Consider the following 21,339-nt stretch of genomic DNA (forward strand, 5'->3'; position numbering starts at 1 on the left):
AAATAATCAGCCAGTCAAAACTTACCTTATGCAACACACAACATATAACACCCACAAGAGATGGGCTGAGCCCCACAACTCACTTTAAACCACAATGGAATCTAACTGAAGTCCAGACCAGAACTTTAAGAGCAGAATTCATCCTTAGTATGTGCACGGTTAGTACTGCTGGTATGTGTTGATTAAGGACTAGCAAAACATTTGTAAAACTATGCTAAAGTCATGCAGATTACAAAAACAAGTACCTTTTTTTGAATAGATAAATAAGCTTGGCTACGTCATAACACAGCTGGACCTCCAGCACAGTGCAGCTTGGGTAGGCATCCCTGAAAGGAAGCAGCACATGGGAACAATAAGAACAAAAAGTACAACGAAGAAACTGTTTCAAAGAGCACCACTGATACCTAACTGACATCTCAATCAGTCATTTGATTTCTGCATGACGTATCATAGAGCAGAGACTTCCAGAGAGACATTGCTGAAAGTTACTTTAACAAGAGATGCACAGTATTATTCCAAGTAAAGGTCATGTGGGAGAATGAATGGAAAGTGTGGATACAGTACAGCCACTGTCTTATCTTCTGATTTTAAGATCAGCTAACTAACCTCACTGAAATATAGTCTTTTCTCAGCACTGGCTAAGGAATAAGATATGCTTTTAGAACACAGATATACTATAACATGAATTTTAAACAGTGCAAAATTCAAAAAACATATCTGCTTGGTCAGGTAAAACTACTAGGACAATTTTAAATCTCCTGTTTTTTATAAAAGATGGAGAGAGGCTTTTTATCAGGGCATGTACTAATAGGACAAGCAAGAAGCCTTTAAACTGAAAGAAAATAGGTTTAGATCAGATATGAGGAGGAAATCCTTTACTGTGAGGCACTGGAGGCACTGGAACAGGTTGCTCAGAGAAGCTGTGGACTTCCAGCCCCATCCTTGGAAGTGTTCAAGGCCACATTGGATGGGGCTCTGAGCAACCTGGTCCAGGGGAAGGTGTCCCTGCACATGGCAGGGGGGTTGGAACTAGATGACCTTTAAGGTCCCTTCCAACTCAAACCATTCTATGATTCTAATTACTCAGGTATGGAACTTACGTGAAATGGTTTTGTATTATCTCTTCATTGGCACTTTTGGGAATACCAGTTATAAACAGCGTGCGCTTAACCTGTGAGAGAAAATGCAAGTCAAATGTTGAGAAATCACATAAAGAAAACAAGAATATAAGGAAGGCAGTGACACAGCACAAGCAGCTGTGTGGTAGAGGGGAGAAAAAAGGTAGGAAATTTTGGGTTTGGTGGGAGCTGCATGTATTAAAGACAGCACCCTCTACACTGATAATAGGTTACAGCAAAATTTCACAAATCCTTCCCCAAACCCCTCCTCTCCTTCCATTTTCACAACTGACTCACTATAGCGCTGCTTTCAGTGAATTCCTTCACATTTATGTCACAGTCTAGCACACAGGAGCCTCTTAGCAATTTGCTTTTTTAGCATTACACACTGGCAAATATGCTCTATGTTTTCCTTCAGCCCAGTACAGAAACTTACTATGTTTTCTTCTTTATATGTGACATACTTCATGTGATGTCTCATGAAGACAACAGTCAGAATCAGGTAAACAACAGCAAAAACGGTGTGCAGCCAAAGAAGATTATTGCTGTCAGACAAAATGTTATGAATATGAAAAACAGGAAGAACCAACTGTCCAACTGATATAAGTAGCTGTCAAAATGCTAATCAGATCAGAACCTTTCACTGAACACAAAACAGAAAAAAAAAGTAGTTACTGGTAGTCAGTCATGCCTATACAGATGCCTTGGACAGCCAAGAGGGAGAGTTACTTACTTATCATACTATTCCGTGGGTAGTTAACCTACAAAGAAAATAGTTATTCTATGACATGGACATATTTAGGAAGTGTTTGGCTGGCACCTTCCCAGCCAGATGGCCAATAGCACACATGATGCTATTTGCCAAAATGGTTTTAATTTGCCTTATTATTTACTGTGCTGAGTGCATAACTGAACTCTCCTTGAACACAGCTGAAAACAGCCTCAACATAAATTCTTATCCTTAATAGCTCCTTCTTCAAAGCTTAGAGACGTTCTGGTCTGTGAACAGTTCTTCAGTTTTGTGAAGAGCATTAATAATTATAATTAACCCAAAATACAGGAACCTATTTCGCACATTAAAAAAAACAAGCACCAAGCAAGCAAAAAAATCCCTACTAGTTACTAAGTTTCATAACATGGTTATAAAAACAAAGTGCATTGGCAGAAACTCTATTGGACATTGTATCATGGATGGATGTGGATTGATCAAGTAATAAACCAGAAGACTTATACAGCTTTGTATTTCAACTATTTTACAGACTGTTTTTAAAACACACAGAAGCAATTTTAATTGCAATCTCAGATTAGAGAGATATGCACACACAGAAATCTAAGGTAAGGGAATTTATATCATCCAAGTTACACATTCTAGTAAAGTGGTCAGCTTTACTTTCTTTATGAAACATTTCTTTACATTTCATACATTTCTTTATGAAACCATGAAAGATGGTTTCTTTCAATGTGGAAATTTCTGAAAATAATATCACTAGATGTGCAGTCATTAGCCAAAAGAAACATGTGGTGTAAGAAGTAAGAGCTGAGTGAGTAGAAGCCAAGTCTCAAGATTTCTTATCAGCACTGTAAGTGCACAGCCTGAAGCAGAACATATCCCAGTTTCAGTCAATCAAGTGAGAATAAGTTGTGAATAAGTCACTCTGACCCCAGGAGCCACCCTGCAAGTGTCAATTCTTGTGTTTAGAGAGGGTGGCAGCAAACTAACACAAGCATAAAGGTACTCTGCAAGACTTACTTACCCAGTTTGTAAGTTCACTATAGTTGTTCTTCCAAAACTATAGGGATCCTTATCTAAGAACAAAAAAAATTAGCATAATTTGCTGGTGCAACATTCACAGTAAACTATCAGAAAGTCAGCTTTTATTCCAGTTTTTAAAGATGATAATATATTTCTTTCTAATGCTGAGCAAGTTCATTGATAAAAAGATTCAGAATCATAATCAATGCTGCTCTACTCTGTATTGCATTTTAAAGTAGGAAAAAAAGCCCCAGGATTATACTACGTTCAAACCATGAAGAGAAGTAGTAGATTGTTTTAAAAATCTGAACAGTACATCTTTGCAGCAGTTCCCTTTCTCCCTTCAATCTCCTTTCATGTCCATTAACAACATTGTTTAGGGATTGAACATATTTCCTTCACATTTTTCTTCCATCTTAACTGATTTCTTATCTCAGGCTTTTAAGCTGCATTAATTCAGTGTTGACAGAATAGTGCTGATAACCTTGCTAAGGTCAAAAATGAGAGAGTTTGTATGACATTATTTCTCTAAACTGTCAAGTATTTTAAAAAAATGATAAGGCAAGTGAGTGAAAATTGAGTAAATGCTCACAAAGGAAAAAAGAGGTAAGTGTATCTGGAAAGGTAAACAATCCTCTAGCATAGATTGTTAAACCACATTTCAAGTTAAGTCATCACAACTGAAAGAACTGCAAATGCACAAAATCAGCTTACAGTGGAAGGGGAGGAAAAAAGGGAGAGACACTAAAACTTTTTTTTTCAGTTGTATTTCCTAGGATCACAAAAGCTAATGGAGAAAAACAGAAGCTGTACTCTCTTGCTTTACAAAACAGAAAGGAACAACAGGAGACAGTCCAGATAGACTGAAACAAAAATTCAAGTCATGGCTAATGATTTTATGATCAGCCAAATGGAAAACATTTCTCATTAATTACCAAATTAATTGGTCTGGTTTACAAAAAAGAGGAAAAAGCCCAGAAGAATTTATAACCCTCAAGCAGCTACAAGGACTTTGCAAAGAAAAAAAGAATAATCTATTATCTCCAGTGACAGGTCAAAGAAGTGATTTTAAAATGCAGCAAAAGAGGTTCAGACTGGATACTAGAAAGAGATTTCTCGGCTGTGACAACGGTTTCCACTGGCAATCATCACCAATAAAAAACACAATGAGTGCCTAGATAAACACCAGGTAAGAGGGCATAGGTAAAATTAATCCTGCCTTGAGCCTTTTGAGTCTAGCCATCTATGTCTGCACGTGTTCTGCAATCTTGTTTCTGGCAACTGCTTAAAGAACACCCTGTATTCATACAATTTTCACATCAGACTGAGGGGATGTGTTAGGTTTGCTTGGCCAGGTTTTGGTAGAGGGGGGGTCACTTCTGTGCAAAGCTTCTAGAAGCTTCCCCCATGTCCATCAGAGCCAATGCCAGCTGGCTCCAGGATGGACCCACCTCTGGCCAAGGCCAAGCCAAGCAGGAATGACAGTAACACCTCTGTGATAACACATTTAAGAAGGAGAAAAAAGTTCTTGTGCAGATGTAACTGCAGCCAGAAAGGAGCAGAGTGGGAATACATGAGAGGAACAACTCTGCAGACACCAAGGTCAGTGGAGAGGGAGAGGGAGGAGGTGCTCCAGGCGACTCCTCTGCAGCCCATGGTGAACACCATGGTGAGGCAGCTGTGCCCTTGCAGCCCGTGGAGGTTAATGGGGGTGCAGAGATCCACCTGCAGCCCATGGAGGAGCCCACGCCTGAGAGAGGGCTGTGAACCCGTGGAAAATAGTACTGGAGCAGGATCCTGGCAAGAACCTGCAGACCAGTGGAGAGAGGAGCCCACACTTGATCAGGTTTGCTGGCAGGACCTGTGACCCTGTGGAGCATCCATGCTGGAGCAGGCTGTGCCAGAAGAACTGCACCCCGTGGAAGAGTGACCCATGCTGGAAAAGTTCATGGAGAATTGTCTCCCATGGGAAGGGCCCCACACTGGAGCAGGGGAAGGAATCTTCCCCCTGAGCAGTGGCAGAACGTGTGATGAACTGACAATAATCCCCACTCCCCACCTCCCTGCACCGCTGTGGGGGAGGAGGTAGAGCCCGGGAAGGAGGGAGGGGTGGGGGGAAGGCGTTTGTAAGATTTATTTTACTTCTCATTATCCTGCTCTGATTTTGTTATTAATAAATTCAGTTAATATCCCCAAGTTGAGTCTGTTTTGCCCATGACAGTATCCAGCGAGTGATCTCTCCCAGCCCTTATCTCAGCTCAGGAACCTTTCACTGTGTTCTCTCTCCCCTGTCCACTTGTGGAGGGGAGTGACAGAGCAGCTTCAGTGAGTGGCTGGCATCCAGCCACAGTCAACCCACTACAGGTGGGAAAACACAACACCACCTTATAAAGTTTACCCAAAAAAAAAAAAAAAAAAAGAAAAACTAAAAGCTTTTACAATGATATAAAAACGTAAAATTCTTCTCAGAATAACAAAAAAAATAAATAAAAAAAATTCTTACCAAGGAGATCACCCGACAGGTTGACAGGTAATATCACACACACAGACAAAATGCTGACAGTAATCAACAAGCAGATGATGTGGCGTTGGAAGGCAAGGTAGTGAATGGCGTCTTCACCACACCTCTCGTGAATCTCGTCATCGCTGCACCACAGACAGAAGAGCACGTGGTCAGTCTGCTTAGTCTCTTTGGGGGTGGTTTATATACCCATACACTAAATTCTCAGTCTACCCAGTGACATCCCCATCAGTCCCTACTGGTTTTCAACATGGCTGTGTCCTTGCATGCATAATTTCAGGTTCCAGAAGCATCTTTTTCTTGTGTATCACCATATAAAAATTAACACGAGGGAATTTAAGATGGAAGGACATGGAATTCTTTTTTTATCAGACTAAAAGAGGACAAAGTAATTTTCTGTGACCTCTTGTTTTATGATAGTCACAAGTCTAGCTCTCAAAATTTAAGATCATGCTGTGACAGTATTCACTCATCGCCGTAAAGGCTCCCCACAAGGAAAATTACAACAAAACCACCTTACCCTTATGACACTCAGTTAACAGAAGATATAACAGGCTTTGGAATTAACTCTCACCATCTCTCCACTTTCAGCAGAATCAATCATTAAAATAGGAGAGGAAGGAAAAGGAAGGACCTGAACTAGTAAAAATGGAGAAAGACAGGCTGAATCCCCACCTCTTTTTTATTTAAATATACCCAAGCTCTAAATTGATTTTTAAACACCATGATCTACTAAGACCCAAGAGATACAGGGAATGAACATCACATCTCTAACAGCTGGTTTCTGGGAAACAGTAGGATGGACTTTTCCTAGTTAGTCAATCCAGCCCCAAATAAACTACCAGTTCTCCATAGAAACCCCTGCAGGGAAATCCCACTTCCTGCCCGGAGCCTTGGGCCTTCAAACAGGGGAACATCCATAAGGTACTCTTTGAAGAGGAAAAGTCTAGAGCATAATTATTAGCTCTGAATCCATATAAATCCCATAGATTCACTTAGGTTCACACACTGTCCCAAAATCAGGAAGTCCCTGGGCTGCTAGCAGGACAACTATATCCTGGAAAAGTATTCCCATAAGTTGACCTTGTTTTCATTTTCTTTTCTCTCCTGACCAGACACACCTATATAAGCGCTTGTATTAAATTCTATCTATCTAAAAAAACCCCCAACATTTTTTAATGAAAACCACCATTTTAATTAAAAAAGATCAAAGCAAACCACAGTTGACCATTTCTGTTTCATATACTTACTGCATTCGAAAAGCAGCTGTCATCCAAGAACAAAACCCCTACAAATAAAGAAAGAAGTTTTTAGGAGCTAACTTAGAAAAAAACAGAGTCTCTAATCTGTATAATAAAGAGAAGAGTTTCTATAAAACCAATCTCTTCCCTAAAAAGCTGATAGTTTGTTGCTCTGAAACCATCATTTAGAAACATACAGAAAAATACTTAATACTCTACATATTTTTCACAAGGTATTTAATGTGTCTGTCTTCAGAGAGGGTTTTTTTAATTACTTTCACACTTATTGCTTGGGCTTCTTAAATTTATACAAGTCTGCCCAAATCCCAGTGAACATAAGTTAAGATTGAGGTTTCTAAAGAATTTTTTTAATGGTTTGTTTTGGAGCAGGAGAGGTGATTATTTTTCCAAAACCATTTCCAGAGACTCTCCAATTTCAAGGATAAGCTCCATGAGTCTAATACAAGTTAATCAGTTAAACAGTAATTAGAAACAAGTCTGTGATTACATTAACAGAAAGGCTTCTTATCTAGGTTTACAAATCCTCCTATGAAACTGGACAGCAGAGAGCACATCTCACTGACTGTTCCAGTATGGTTCAAAAAACCTTCCCTCTCAAAAGGCCTCTTCTTTCAAGTGAACATTATTCAACTAAATAGAGACATTTTATTCAACCGCTAAGGTTGCTTTAGGGTTTTAAAAAGATGAAGAAAACTACACAAATAGCAGAGCAATCCTGATCAGACACTAGTATGCTTTTGATGCTCACACAAATAATTAGTTGCAAGGCTAGATATTAAGCTGATGAATGTATAAAATGCTGAAATGTAGGCTACCACCACTGGACAACTCTTGCGTGGTACATTCCGAAGGTGCAACACAAAATCACAGAGATGTACCAGCTCAAAGACACCAGAAAGGCCGTGGAGGAAGCAATTAAAAGTTTAGTCAAAAAATTATCTTCCACTCCAAACTGGTTTGATTATTAAGAGTACAGAGCACTATTATCAGCCTCACACTCACATCCAGTTTTCTCAACTTTGTGAGGAAAACAATGTACTATCAAGAGCAACTAGGTATTATTTGCAATGTGAATTTATTAATTTTTACATATAGATGGTCTTCCAGTTTAATGACTGGCTCACTGGGCTACATGGAATGGCAAATTAGAGCACATTCCATTAAAAAGTATTATCAAAACTCTAAAATACTTACCTTATCATGTTCAAGATCTTCAGGTATTGATGAAGATGTTGACAATCGGCTGTATGTGGATTCACTAAAACACATTAAATGATGCTTTTAAGTATCTTTAATAACAGTTGATTCTGCAGAATTATTTCCATTTTAAGAACTCTGAAGTAACTAGGGAAGGAGTACAAACCCACTTTTTCACTTATGAAAGCTGTGGTTTTCAGCTTGTAGCATATGCCTTAATAATTACAGAAACTTGTGTATGTCTTATGTTAAAAAGGGAGGACACGTGAGCTCCTGACATGAGAGCACATAACCGAACTGGAAAGAAAACATTTTATGAGGATATTAAAACTGCAGTAAAGTAAGAGAGTGCCATACAGGTTTGGGAGCCTAGCACGGATCAAATTTGTAAGCTGGCTTCCTGTTCAGACTTTCCTCATTACAAGACATCGCCTCTTTTTCCTCCACCTTTCTTGCTCCATCGTAGAGCCACTAGTCAGAATTGCTCCTCCCAGTTAAATCCCTCACCTGCAAGGCCACCTCCTCACACAAAGAGTTCCCTAGCAAGGCCACAAACATTTAGAGACTCTGTAGGCCTCAAAAACAGCAGAGTACCTGTTTTCAGTTTGTTGCTAAAAAGAAACATTCAAATGTTGCAATGGTGATGTGCCCATAATTACAGGACAACACATGTTAAAATGGAGTGCGTTCACAGGTATATCTATAATTTTGACCGGCTGGCTCAGGTCACAGTCCAGCAGGGACAATAACATGGGCTCCTGGGTGTCTGACTGCTCAAGGGCCTCCACAGCCCACGTGGAAGTCTATGCCAGAGCACCCTCATGCTTGCTGCCTGAGCTATCTGGATTAAAGACTTCTCAGTTACTGCCCATCTTATTTTACGTCATCTACATTTCACAACTGTACGTGGATTACACCTAAAAACAGGCTTTGAGTTCTCTGCTGTTGCTCAGCTGTGAATTTACCACAACTTGGTTACACCAGTAATACCAGGAAGAGGCTCACTGTTAAAGTTTACCCACTTCATAGATAGCTTAGCTTTTAAACATCACAACAAATCACCCTGCAGAAAAAAAAAATACTTAAAAAAATAATAGTCAAAAGCTCATTTGTAGTATTACTATAAATCAGTGAAGAATTTCAGAAATCTGCAGTGATATATTTTTATTTTTGAATCCTTCAGAAATTTTATGGCGCAGGCTACACAGGGAGCTCTGGGAAAGATATGTCTTGAGCCAAGATAAACAAAACAGCATCCTTCTATCACAGAAACACACTGCAAACATCAATGTGCACCACGTTAGCAGACAAGCAGCCTATTTTCTTGCCTCCACTTCCTTAACTCACAAATGCAGAATGAAATTCATGACAATGGCAGACACACAACTTCTGACTGAAACCACTGAAACTAACTGTGAGTGGGATGTGTTTCACACAAAGCAGCGTGAGGACATTTTTAACAAACATGTGCATGTGATTACAAACATATCTAATTGATACAAATGCACTTATTTTAAGCCATTTACTGTACTTACTTCCACATTCCCCAAAAGGTTTCAACAAATCAGTCTGATTGCATAGCATGTTTACCTTTCAACTTCTGACACCAGAGCAACACGACCGTAGTCCCAGAATCTCTTTCTTATAATGGAAAACACTAATATTAAAATCTAGAAAATAAAAAAGAAATGCTTTTGAATATTTATTTTTCCTATTTCATAATAATTATTATAAGAACTGTCAAAAAATGCTGTCCTAGCTCCTAAATCAATTATCACATGCCAGCCAACACATCACATGCCAGTCATGCTATAGACCAACCCATCTGGGATCAAAGGATCAGGACATCTGCCTTCCTGTTCTAATTTAAAAAGGAGGAGAACTGCATGCAAAACTAGTTCTGAACTGCAAGTGCATGAAGGTTTATGACAGGAAAAGGAGCAAGTAGCACTTGAGAAGAAGTAAAAACTTTCATGCACACACTTTTACTATTATTCATCACTTAATGACCAGAACTATGATGGGAGACTTGCAATTTTACTTGATTTTCAAACACTGATGTAAACAGGCTGACAGGAGCTCAAATATTTTCGCAAGTGTAAGAATTATTTTTATCCAAAGTAATATATTATTATAACTCTCAAACCCCAGTAACTTATATTTGATCTCTGCAATGTATTTTTTAATCTCCTCCCTTATTTTTGCTTTTTGAAAGTGACTAAGAAAACAAGGAGAAAACCCCATCATTATGTATTTCATAGATACATTTCTTTTTTCTTTTTTTTTTTTTTCAAAGAAAGAAATTGCTCTACACAAAGCAACGAAGCTGAAGTAACAAGGCCTGTTTTCTATGCATATGTAGCCTATGCCTTCACCTTCCAGTTCTTCTTACATTCCATACCTGTTTGGCTAGAAAGTGGTGTTACTGATGTAACTTACTGGGATCAAATACCAACCGGGCAGCCAGGACACATGTCAGGATTATCTACATATCAAGATTACACAGCTAATTTCCACATTTCACAATGAATACAACCTTCTTATGAGAGCCTTCCACCAACAGGGAAGACTAAGTATCTTCCTCCTTCATCTGACCATTAAACTTGATGCAAGCAGGAAAGTTCTCTAGACTGTGTGACAACTGTAGAATATTTGGCTACAGTATTCTACAGTTATGAGGAGGGACTGCCAGACAAAAATGTGAAGAGAATGCAATATATAAAACTCACTTCCTCTGGAAACCAGCCTACTTCAGTTACTAAAGGTATCTGCATTAAATGTGTCATGAAAATAGAAATACAAGAGTTGCTAAATAAATTGCAGTACTCGGTACTTGAAGAAGAGAGGAGCCTTCTACACTGCCTATAACTCTCTACCTTATGCTGTTGGAGAGCAGAGTTCAAAAGCAAGGAACTCTAAAGCTGAGACTCAGTGTCTTAAAATTCAGTCACAGCTTTAAAAAAAGAAAGTCCCTCCAAACACTTCAACTGAATGTTATTAAATGCTGTGCCATGAGGCACAGAGAGCTGTAAATAATGTACATCCTCAGAAAATGGATTTATGGTAGCATGCTGCATACACTAAATCAATAGCAAAGAATCCCATTATGTAACTTTTAGGAACACTCTCTACATTCCTACAGAACTACCAGCTCCAACCTTACACAGGTACTTTAAGTTTCTTTACAATAGTTTTCTAGAACTCAGGAACTATGTCATTCTTTTAGTCTGATTTTACTACCATAAACACATTTATCAGGCCACTTTGCAGCAGGTCTGCATCCCTGTTTCTGGGGGCTGAAGACCACCTAGGCCAAACTTACAGAAATAACCATAAGTTTTATTGCAGTCTCAGGCCTGTCCTGGAGCTCCAGACAGCAACTCATGCTATTCTGCCTTTTGTCAGAATTGAGCTGATCAGTACACTAGTTCCTCAACAGCTTCATGAAATCTAATTTTAAAAAAGTTGGTGAAATGAGAGATTTTCCACACTTTATTACCTTTTGAACAACAATCAAGTTAGCAATGGTGTCCCCTTCCTGGAAAGGTACCCAGTACTTAAACCCAAATGTTCTTGCAGTTAAGATAAAACATAAAAATTTAAGCTACCACCACAAAGCTCACCAGGACTCCATATACAGATGTTGCACTCTCCCTACATCTACACGCCCAACATACAGTAACACTGTCATCCCACCTGTATGCAAACATTTATCAACACTTGAAAAGTGCTCTGATGTTCCCAGGATGGCCGTAGCTCATTTCTCATTCTGAAGACTCTCAGAAACAAATCCCAACCTGATAAATAAGAGAATTCTGAAAATTTTAACTTTTGAAAAGGCCAGAAGTATTTTCAATACAAGAAACACAAACTGGGCTTACAAAAAAGAAGGTTACATCAAGCAGCAGGACCGTCGGGATTCCGCCAAAAGTTACTCCTTGGAGCACCGTGCTGCCCTGGGCAGTGCTGTAGCAGTAGGTCTCATTTGTTGAGTTGAAAAATTCACTTCTATTTCGGAAGTGGACCAGGTGAGAATGTCCAAAACCCAGAAAAAAGAAAGGGTTCATTTTGTCTTTCCCTTAAAAAAAAAAAAAGAAAAGAAAAGAAAAGAAATGAAAAGGTGAAACAACCTTGTGAAAAGCCTGATTGGTACTCGTGAGATGTACTAATATTACAAGTATAACAAGTGCAGGAAGATCCAAGCACGAAACTACTTCAGAAGAGAAGGTGTCTTTGACAATCTTTCCCCTTCACATGTAAGGTATTTCGCAATAACTGACAGGTTCAGTTACCAGCAGTGCCCAGTGAAGAATTTCAGACATCTAACAAACCACATCCTCTACAGACATCTGAGGAAGACTACAGAAGATTTCCCCCTCAAAAAACCTTCTCTATTATTTAATCTATAACATCAAACTACTTATTCCAGCCTGGATTCTGATCCTGGGAAACACAGAGGGCATTAGATATTACACCAACAGCAGTTTGAAGATTTTGTGCCTAGTTGATGAGCATGTGAATGCACCAGACTGTGAACTTTGTATTCAAATGTCAAAATCTTGTGATTATTAACAAATAGAAAAGAACTACTACACAAATACATATGGTCCTCTCTGTTCTTGAAATCCTGTGTGATTTTCCTTTCTCAAAATAATTTGACTGAAAGAACAGCACAGTAATTACAGCATATCACAAACAAGAAAGGACAAACAGTATTTCTAAGAGAACAGCCATCTACCTCACTTTAGTCAACTGACCTGCTCAGATAACGTAGTAACAAGAACACACAAGATTTGCCTATTGATACAAAAGGCTTTTTGGCACAGTGAGGGCAATTTCTTGTTAATTTTGGGGCTTCTCACTTCAAATATTTCTTTTCATGGATCTCATTAACTTGATGATTCCCATGTAGCGCCTCATGTAGAACAGACTTCTGACTGATAAATTCGTAAGGAAACCATTCCCCCAAAAAATTGAATCCTTCAAAAGCAAATATCGTAGGTCCTCATCACACAGGTCCCGGGACACTACTTTTGGGATACCATGCCTCTGTAAGAGGAATGCACATGTCTTTGACGACAGCACTATTCTGGACACTGAAAACAAAACAAAACAAGAATACAAATAACTACAAATTCTCCTTTCAAACAGCAGGAAAACAGCATGGAATACTCCTCTCGAAAAAGCATTTACTAAATGCTAGACTGTGCGACACGCTAGGGAAGAAGTTTTGTCCCAACCGATGTGTTTTATCACAGAAAAAAAAAAACAAGAGAGAGGGGGAAAAAAAATCCCACACGAAAGTTGTGCCGTTGCTTTCTAAGCGCTGAAATTCAGTGCTGGCGGAAGAGAAGACATTTTCGAAGAGACTTTGGAAATGAGCACAACGGCAGAGCTCGTAAGTAACACACGGGCTCTTATCAGAGTTTATCAGACCCGGCTTCCAATTCTCGAAAGCCATTATTTTTAAGCAAGCCAGCTGCCGGGAAGATAAAGGGCAGGGGAAGACCTCCCACGGGTGGGGCTGTGCAGCAGCAAGGGGGGTCCAGACACGGGAAAACGGCTCCCGCTTTGGGCCGGGACCACGGCAGCGTTCCCGGCTCCCGCAGGGCGTGGAACCGGGGCGGGCAGGGCCGGTTTTCCCGGGCACACACTGGAAAGCCCCGGGCTCGCCCCTGGCGCAGGGACCGGTCCCTCAGCTCCAGCAGGAGGGTGGGCTGGCTCAGCCTCCTGCGGGGAGGGGGCGGCCCGGAGGGGGCGGCCCGGAGCTGCCCCGCCGGCGCTGCCCGCCCCGAGCCCGCCGAGGGCCGGGGTCCCTCTGCGGAGGTCCCGGGCTCGCTTCGCCTACCCCCCTCCTATCCCGTACCGTCCCGTCCCCGCAGCCCCGCACAGCGCCGCTCCCGCCCTCCCTTACCTGCGCCGGGGCGGCCTCTCCTCTGCTTTCCCCTCCCCTTCCCTTCTACCCGTCCCGTCCCGTCACCGCACGGGCGGTCCCGGCCCAAACTTACGATCCCCGGCAACAGGACTCTGGAGCCGCGCATGCGTGGCCGGGCCGGGCCCCAGCGGGCCGGCTGTCAGCGGTCACCGGCCCGCAGCCCTCACTCCCCGCCGCCCTCACTCCCCGCCGCCCTCACTCCCCGCCGCCCTCACTCCCCGCCGCCCTCACTCCCCGCCGCCCTCAGTCCCCGCTGCCCTCACTCCCCGCTGCCCTCGCCTCCTGCTGCCCCCGCTCCCTGCTGCCCTCGCTGCCCTCGCCGCCTGCTGCCCTCACTCCCTGCTGCCCCAGCTCCCTCCTTCCCGGCCCCAAGGATCTCTGGCTGCTCCCGTCGGAGTATTGCTGCCCCTGCGCCTCTCCAGCCTTCTGCTCCTAGACCCTCAGGTGCCTCCCTCAGGGAAGGGACCCCCAAATAACCCCAGGTAACAGGGAAAGCTGCTGTTCAGCCTGGAGAAGGGGAGGCTCCGGGGAGACCTTGTAGCACCTTCGAGTAACTAAAACCAGAACCAAATAGAGCATTTTATAAGCCCCTGCCCCCTGCACCACCCTACTGCACCCTCACCCCCCCCCCCCGAAAAAAAAATAGAAAAAGAGATTTCCAGAGAGATTTCACAATTCCAAATCTGATAAAGTGGGCAAGCGTACAGTTAGAGGTGGAGCAGGCCACGCACTACGGTCATACAATCATGGAATAGTTTAGGTTGGAAGGAACCTTAAAGATTATCTATTTCCATCCCACCTGCCATGAGCAGGGACACCTTCCACGAGACCAGATTGCTCAGAGCCCCATCCAGCCCATCTTTGAACACTTCCAGGGGTGGGGCATCCACAGCTTCTCTGGGAGACCCGTTCCAGCACCTCACCACCCTCACAATAAAGAATTTCTTCCTAATATCTAGTCTAAACCTATCCTCTTTCACTTTAAAGCCATTCCCCCTTGTCCTATCACTACCTGCTCATGTAAAAGTCCTTCTCCAGCGTTCTTCTTGGCCCCTTTTAGGTACTGCAAGGTGCAATAAGGTCTACCCAGAGCCTTCTCCAGGCTGAACAATCCCAGCTCTCTCAGCCTGTGTTCATAGGACAGGTGCTTCAGCCTTCTTTCCTGGCCCTCCTCTGGCAGGTTCACATCGTTCTGGTGCTGGGGACCCCAGAGCTGGATGCAGCACTCCAGGAGAGGTCTCATAATGGCAGAATACAGGGAGAGAATCACCTGTTGGCCACACCTCTTTTGATGGGTAACTCTGAAATACATTAATTGTAGTAATCTGAATGTTCCATGAAATATGTAAAGCCCTTTTTGTCCACACAGCTTTGAAGATAGAAATTCCATTCAAATGTTATAAATTGCAAAAAAAACCATAACCTAGGGAGTTTAAGTTAATAAGTCTATGACAGAACTGGGATGAGACCAATTCCCAGACATCCATAAGGCCATCTTATCCTTTACAGGAGTTAATTGCTTCCAGACAACAGGTCAGAAACACTGTACAGCAGGTCTCTGCTGTCCACCTCTCCTCTACTCTTTATTTTGGTGTTCCCTCAGCAGTCATTTGATACCTAGCATTGCAAACCATCCTCATCGCCCTCTGTCTTCATCCTTTGGCCCTGACTGGCATGACCTCAATGAGCAGTGGTCATATGAGGAAGAAGAAGATTATGATAATGATAAAAATGTAACTGGTCACAGGGAACCAGGGATCACTTGCCTCCAAAGGTTTGCACCCTACCTGCAGTCTTGTGGATGAAGCAGTGTTCATGTCTCAGAACAGCAACCCATTCCAAAAACAACTGAAAATAAATAGGACATTGCAAGGTTAGGTCTGAAAAAAACCTCTTAGTTATCTGTTGACTTTTATGTTTGAAAGAAATTAGTGTTCCAGCTGCTAAGAAGCCAGTATCTCCTCCAGCTGACCATCCTGATCCTGCCTCTTCAACTCCTCGTGTTCCTGTGTATTCAGACGATGGGGATTACTTAGGGCCCTGCATGAAAAGCTGCTTTCCTGCTCGTGCCATTTTATTAATCCACAATTGTTTTACTCTGTCAAATCCTTTTTTCACTTTTCAGGAGCGCCTGCTCAGTGGAGAGCAGCATTTGGCTGTGCGTGTGCTATGTGCCTTCCCCCCTTTTCATTCAACAAAAAGGGAGAAGTTCTGGTTATCTGCAGCCACTGAGAGACATTTCAAGACAGAACTTCATAATTTATCTAGCAGATGCATTGTGGATAATCTGTGATTTTAAATTGTCTATAACAGTTACGTTAATTAGAAAATGGCACAAAAGTTCTCAGCTCAAAGCAGAGTGGTTCAGATTCACTGCTGGAATAAAGAAATCCCACTGTTGTTGAAGGGTGTTAATTATTTTAGCTTTAAATCACATTCTCTTCTGCTTGGGGCTATATTGGTGGAAAAGTTGTTTGGCATAGTAGAGTTATTATTCCATCCTGCCTTTTCTGGAAAAACTCCTGTTTGGTTGATTTTCTCACTGATTTCCAAAGCTGTTCGTACTTTTGATTCTTGCCATGTTTTTCAAAATTAGGAAGGGCTTGCTCCGGCTAGACTATCTTACTCTGTAATCTTGACATTGCAATCTTGACATTTTTCATTCTGAAGACTTTTGCCTAGCTACAAAATAACTTTTCCCTGTCTTTCTCACACGAATAACATCAAGCTTTTGTAATTTGTTTTTCTTCTTCCTCTGTCTAGACAGGCTCTTTAGCTAAGTGGTGTGATTTTGTTTATCTGTAATTTCACCAGCAGAGCCACATTTCCCTCCCTACCTCTTGTAAATAGGGTTTTGTTTACCACTGTCTGTTCTTTTGGTGACAAAAGCCACATACTGTCATTAGTTCCCAAACGTTTAATTATGTTGCTAGAGCAGATGGAAAACCACCCTCAGGACCTAGGGAGCAGGTCAATAGAATTTAAAATTCTTCCATCTTTCTTTTATTTTGCATCCTCCATATCCACTTCAACAGCTCTTTAGCACCAAGTTGAACAAGTGTGCAGGGTGTTTACACTTATGTGACTCTTCCCTTACTTTATTAAATGACCTTATGGCTGAGGAACTCTGCTGTCACTTTAGTTTGATTTATCACAGCAGGACATCCCTTGATGGGTGAACTCCTAACAGGACATCAATAGTCTCTGGAGGTGAGTAGCAGGTGGCCTGATGCTTTGCCATGCGTGGCAACTCTCACCATGATTCCTTCTCTCTGAAGAAACTCATCAGCCCAGATTGCCCTTCCTTACTTATCTGCCTATTCAAATATAACTTAATGGATTTAATTCAGGCTTCTGGCCTGGCAGCCCTTTGCTATCCTTTAATCTTTGCCTTCATCTAACAATGTGTTTACAAGCCTCAGTATGGCAAAGGATGCAGTGTGGGCATTATGGAGTCTTCCTTTGAAAGGTCTGAGCATTAATAAGTTTATAATAAAAATAAACAAATTCAAAAATCTAGACAGATAGATTTAAATGAACTCTAATCATAATACAAATCAGCAAGCAGCCAGTATTGATTTAAATTAATGATCTATACTTAGTAATTATTTTTGTAGTGCTGCTTCTTATCATAGATAGTATGTTTATTTTCAAGGTAGAAATAGCTTTGCATTGAAGTTGGGATGTATTTCTATTGATCAATGTAATTGACTATTATGCAAAATATTTAACAAAATATATCTAGCAATATATGATAGTAATTTGTGTTTTGGGGAGTTTTTTATATTTTCTGTCAGGTGGGAAATGGTGAATGGAACATTGGTATTGATGCTTGAGCATGATTCATTTTCCTCTCATCGTCAGCAAGTTATACTTGGATGAAAACTGGAATTTTATTAAAATGCACAAGAAGCTGCAATCTAAAACAGCAATACTGAAAAGTATGTGGGGAATAGTAAGAATATTGCAACATATTTTGCATTTTAACTTGATATATGAAATGGTGAATTATTGTCCCTATTTTGTGCACTGAGGTCATTGCTTTTGATCATCCTTGTTGCGTCTAAAAAGGTTGTGTCACAGAGGTCCCTGTGAGTGCTCCTGGGATTCTGTATGGATATCCCAGCTAGAAACACTGCCACACCCAGCTGCAATGACTGCCAAACCTTACCATAGGCTGGCTGATGCTTACCAGGGGACAATGCTTACCACGAGATTCCTCATCACTCACCTCTGTGAAAAGAAAGATTTAAACCTCATTCTTTAGGGTAGTTGCAGCTGTAGAGAATCTCTTACTGATATATAGGATTTTTAGGTTTATTATTAGCTGGTTGCAGTGCAGCTGCTATTGATGTGCACACTTTGGTACAAAACTAGGGCAAGGTGACCTGCAACGTGGATGACTTCATTGTTTTCTGAATACAGGTATTATCTTAATGCCTATGTGTATAGCAGCTGAAGGGAGTTAATGCATAGGTGGCATAGCACTAACTATAATTAAGGGAGCTCCCCAAGACAGAGAGAGAGAGATGGAGGAACTGTCTGTCACAATCTGGTCTCTCCCAGCACCTGGCCACCTGACCCATTGGATTTACGTGCCTCAGGGAGCAGGTGCGTTTGTCACCAGTGTAAAATATCAAACCACCAGTCTTCCCATATTTGGGTACAACAAATGTTAGTTTTAGTGAGGAACTCCAGTGTCCTCAAGAGCTTCTGTGCTCCATAGCTGTCCTGACCGACTCTTGGTGCCCCAGTGCTGAGGTGACACCTGGACCGACATTAGCATCTTTGCATTAGGTTCTGCTTTCCCTGGAGCAGAAAGCTGGATGATTGATTGTGCAGGAACCACAAAACACTCCAGGAGTTCTTGCAGTCTAAACCATTGGAGGATTTGCTGGAACCTTGGATCGAGAGTAAATTTTTGTTAACAAAGCTCTTAAATCTTGGTTTTGTTCAGAATAGATCAAAGAGGAAAGCTAGTTTTCCTTCCTCTCTTTTTTTTTCTTTCCAAATACTACTCAGTTTGACAACTTTGAGGAAGCTAGTTATTAAACTGGTTGGTCTGCTATATGCACTCTATCTGCAAAGAGTCCAGTGAGATCCTGAGCTTTTAGATGTAAGAACGGAGTTCCAATGCCTTGGTGATGACCCTTTCTGGTTAACTGGCTTGACTTCCCTTTAAATGTCAGCATCAAACACACTGTTTGATCATTTATAAATGTATTTTACAATATTTTTGAAGTGTCAAAAACTTAACCATTATAGATGGTTATATTTACAATAAGTATATTTTTGAAAAAAAATAATGTATTTGAATAGCACTCTAGATTAAATAATTTTTAAAGGACTTTAAAAATGAGTAATAGTTTTTTCCCTTGGGCAAGAATTCCCCCTTCCTATTTCTGGATTTACAGGTGCAAAAAATTCAGAGTGCCAACTGTGAGGATTTCAAAGAGCTTTGATTTCATTTTAATCTCAGGTTAAATCTCGAAACAGCAGAACTAAGTTACTTTTTTAGCCTCTGTGTTCTGCCTGGGAGTTTGCACCAGTACTTATCTCTTGTTGATTTCTGCGTCCCAGCCTCTAGAAATAGATCTGATCTGTTAAATTCAGATTTTGGCTTTGCAAGGAGCTGAGAAGGTCTCTGTTACAATTTCCACTGCAGCAGCGACTTGACTCCTTTGCAGTTACACACCCCGGCGGGTGAGCACGGGGGGCCACTAATGACAGCAGGATGATCCTGGTGAGCCCAAGCAGGGGGTCAGGTGCCAGGAACGTGAGGGGCAAGTGTCCGGGGCGGATTGGTGTCAGGGTGCAAAGCGGCTTAAGGCAGGAACCTGTGAAGAGCTGTCGCGATGGCAAACAGCCACGACCGAGGGCAGCGTGGCCTTTTCCAGCACGGAAGTTCCTGCACCCAGGGCTTGGCTTTAACAGAGCATGACTGGAAATGGTGGGAAGCAGCAGTATACAGCCAGTTCCAAGTGCATGGCTTCTGCTCAAGGCACACCACAGGCATGTGGGTCATCGCTGTGTGCTTTTTGGCACCTCCACTTTAGGGAAGCAGAAGAGTTGCCTAAATCTGTCCATTCCTTAGTATGGACATATTATCACTATAACTTCCAACTTTCCCATTCTTGTGCCTCCCTATCCACTCTCTCATTCCTCTTTCTGTAGTAGTTTATTTCCTCCTCCCCATTTATCCTTTCTCATATTTCCTTTTCTGTGATGATTTCATTTTCTCTGGATCACTTTCTTTTTTTCTGCTCCATTTTTCTCCTTTCAAGTGTTTGCAAAGGGTATAAAGGTATTCCCTCATATCTCTTCCAGCTGGACTTGGCATGTTTGACATTGCCTCATGAGTGAAGGTGTGGCCTTATCTGTGTAGAAAGGAAAATTATGTAGTCACTATGAGCTGAGCTTGAACACACGCGTGATCTATGGATCAATGGGCAACTTCTTCCCTGTAATTAAGTAGTAACAGATGGCAAGAGGAATATTGCTTGTTTTAGTTAGATATTTTACGTACAGTAATTGTTAGAGTCTATTGGTGATTAGAGTTTTGTTGATAGAAGCTGTGGTTGGCTGGTGCCCTTGAAAATCATCTTTTTTATTTTCATGTCTAAATATGGACCTCAAATTTTCGCCAAGGCAATTTACTCAAGATAATAATCTGGAGGGTACAGAACAGGGAAGGCAGCCCCAATTTTTTCAGTTCTCCTTTCCTATTGGTATTATGTGCAGTTTTAGTAAAACAGATGTTTATGTATTTAGATTCACTAAAGCAGATATTCAGATTATATACCAGATTATAATTAAGTGAGTGGTCAGAATTAATCTGGGAGGAGTTAAAAGTAGGTCTTGTAAAGTGGCACAGCCACTTTGAGGAAGTTTCTAGAATGTCTCCAGGAGAGAAGAAAGGTTCAGTGTTACATGGAAACAACTTGGCAAACTATTTCTGCCTTCAAAACATGGTGCACCTTTTCTGGCCCTGCCTGGGTCAGTTGCTGGGACTTGTATGGGCATTTCTCAGAGGACATCCAACTGTGTTAAGGAACCAGTTCCCATCCACTTAGCAAACAAGACAACCATGTTCTGTTATTGCTGTGGTTTCTAGATCCATTTCAAGGCAAGCCCAAGCAATAGTATATTTACATATCCCATTGGGCATTGAAGTATTTTCTCATTTAGTACAGCATGTGTTTAAGAGTTTACCAGCCTGGAACATGGTGAAGGTCAGAGATAAGCTTTCCTACTACAAGGGACTTAAAACAAATCAAGTGGTGCAGCCTCCAAAGAGTTTTAAGAGCCAGCCTTCTGAGTCTGCTTCACATTGTAATTGTCAGATTCCTTCCATTGGATTTGCAGAACTTGAACTTCATTGAAAACACTGTTTTCCTGTAATCTGCCTTTGAGATCTTCCAACAGATCTGATCTATTAAGTGTCTCAAATTAATTCCCATGTCATCTATGTCTCCGCTCAAATTGTAGTAATTATTTCCAGCTTTGCTGTCACAGAGGTAAAATATTCCTTGCTCTATTTTAGAATCAAAGAA

At 41.4% G+C, this 21,339-nt stretch overlaps 1 protein-coding gene across 6 annotated transcripts in view; it reads right to left on the reverse strand.

Moving 5' to 3' along the window:
- TMEM63A (transmembrane protein 63A) overlaps positions 1-13,936 on the reverse strand; it is a 33,194-nt gene extending 19,258 nt beyond the window's left edge. The window contains exons 1-11 of one of the 6 annotated variants that reach the window (XM_051783388.1): positions 13,860-13,936; positions 12,609-12,947; positions 11,733-11,929; positions 9,442-9,521; positions 7,849-7,912; positions 6,643-6,680; positions 5,375-5,517; positions 2,873-2,924; positions 1,555-1,663; positions 1,101-1,171; positions 246-326 (exon numbers count right to left, since the gene is read on the reverse strand). In XM_051783388.1, coding sequence (XP_051639348.1) covers positions 246-326; positions 1,101-1,171; positions 1,555-1,663; positions 2,873-2,924; positions 5,375-5,517; positions 6,643-6,680; positions 7,849-7,912; positions 9,442-9,521; positions 11,733-11,918 — 824 coding nt within the window. In that variant the 5' untranslated portion in view covers positions 11,919-11,929; positions 12,609-12,947; positions 13,860-13,936. Of the gene's footprint in view, positions 1-245; positions 327-1,100; positions 1,172-1,554; positions 1,664-2,872; positions 2,925-5,374; positions 5,518-6,642; positions 6,681-7,848; positions 7,913-9,441; positions 9,522-11,547; positions 11,635-11,732; positions 11,930-12,608; positions 12,948-13,765 lie in introns of those variants that run through there. The other 5 variants (XM_051783390.1, XM_051783387.1, XM_051783391.1 and 2 more) reach the window with 5 other exon arrangements.
- Positions 13,937-21,339: the final 7,403 nt, after the last annotated feature.

The sequence above is a fragment of the Manacus candei genome, unplaced genomic scaffold, assembly GCF_025592945.1.
Source record: "Manacus candei isolate 608988 ecotype Guabito, Panama unplaced genomic scaffold, ASM2559294v1 h1tg000017l, whole genome shotgun sequence".
Classification (NCBI taxonomy): Eukaryota; Metazoa; Chordata; class Aves; order Passeriformes; family Pipridae; genus Manacus; species Manacus candei.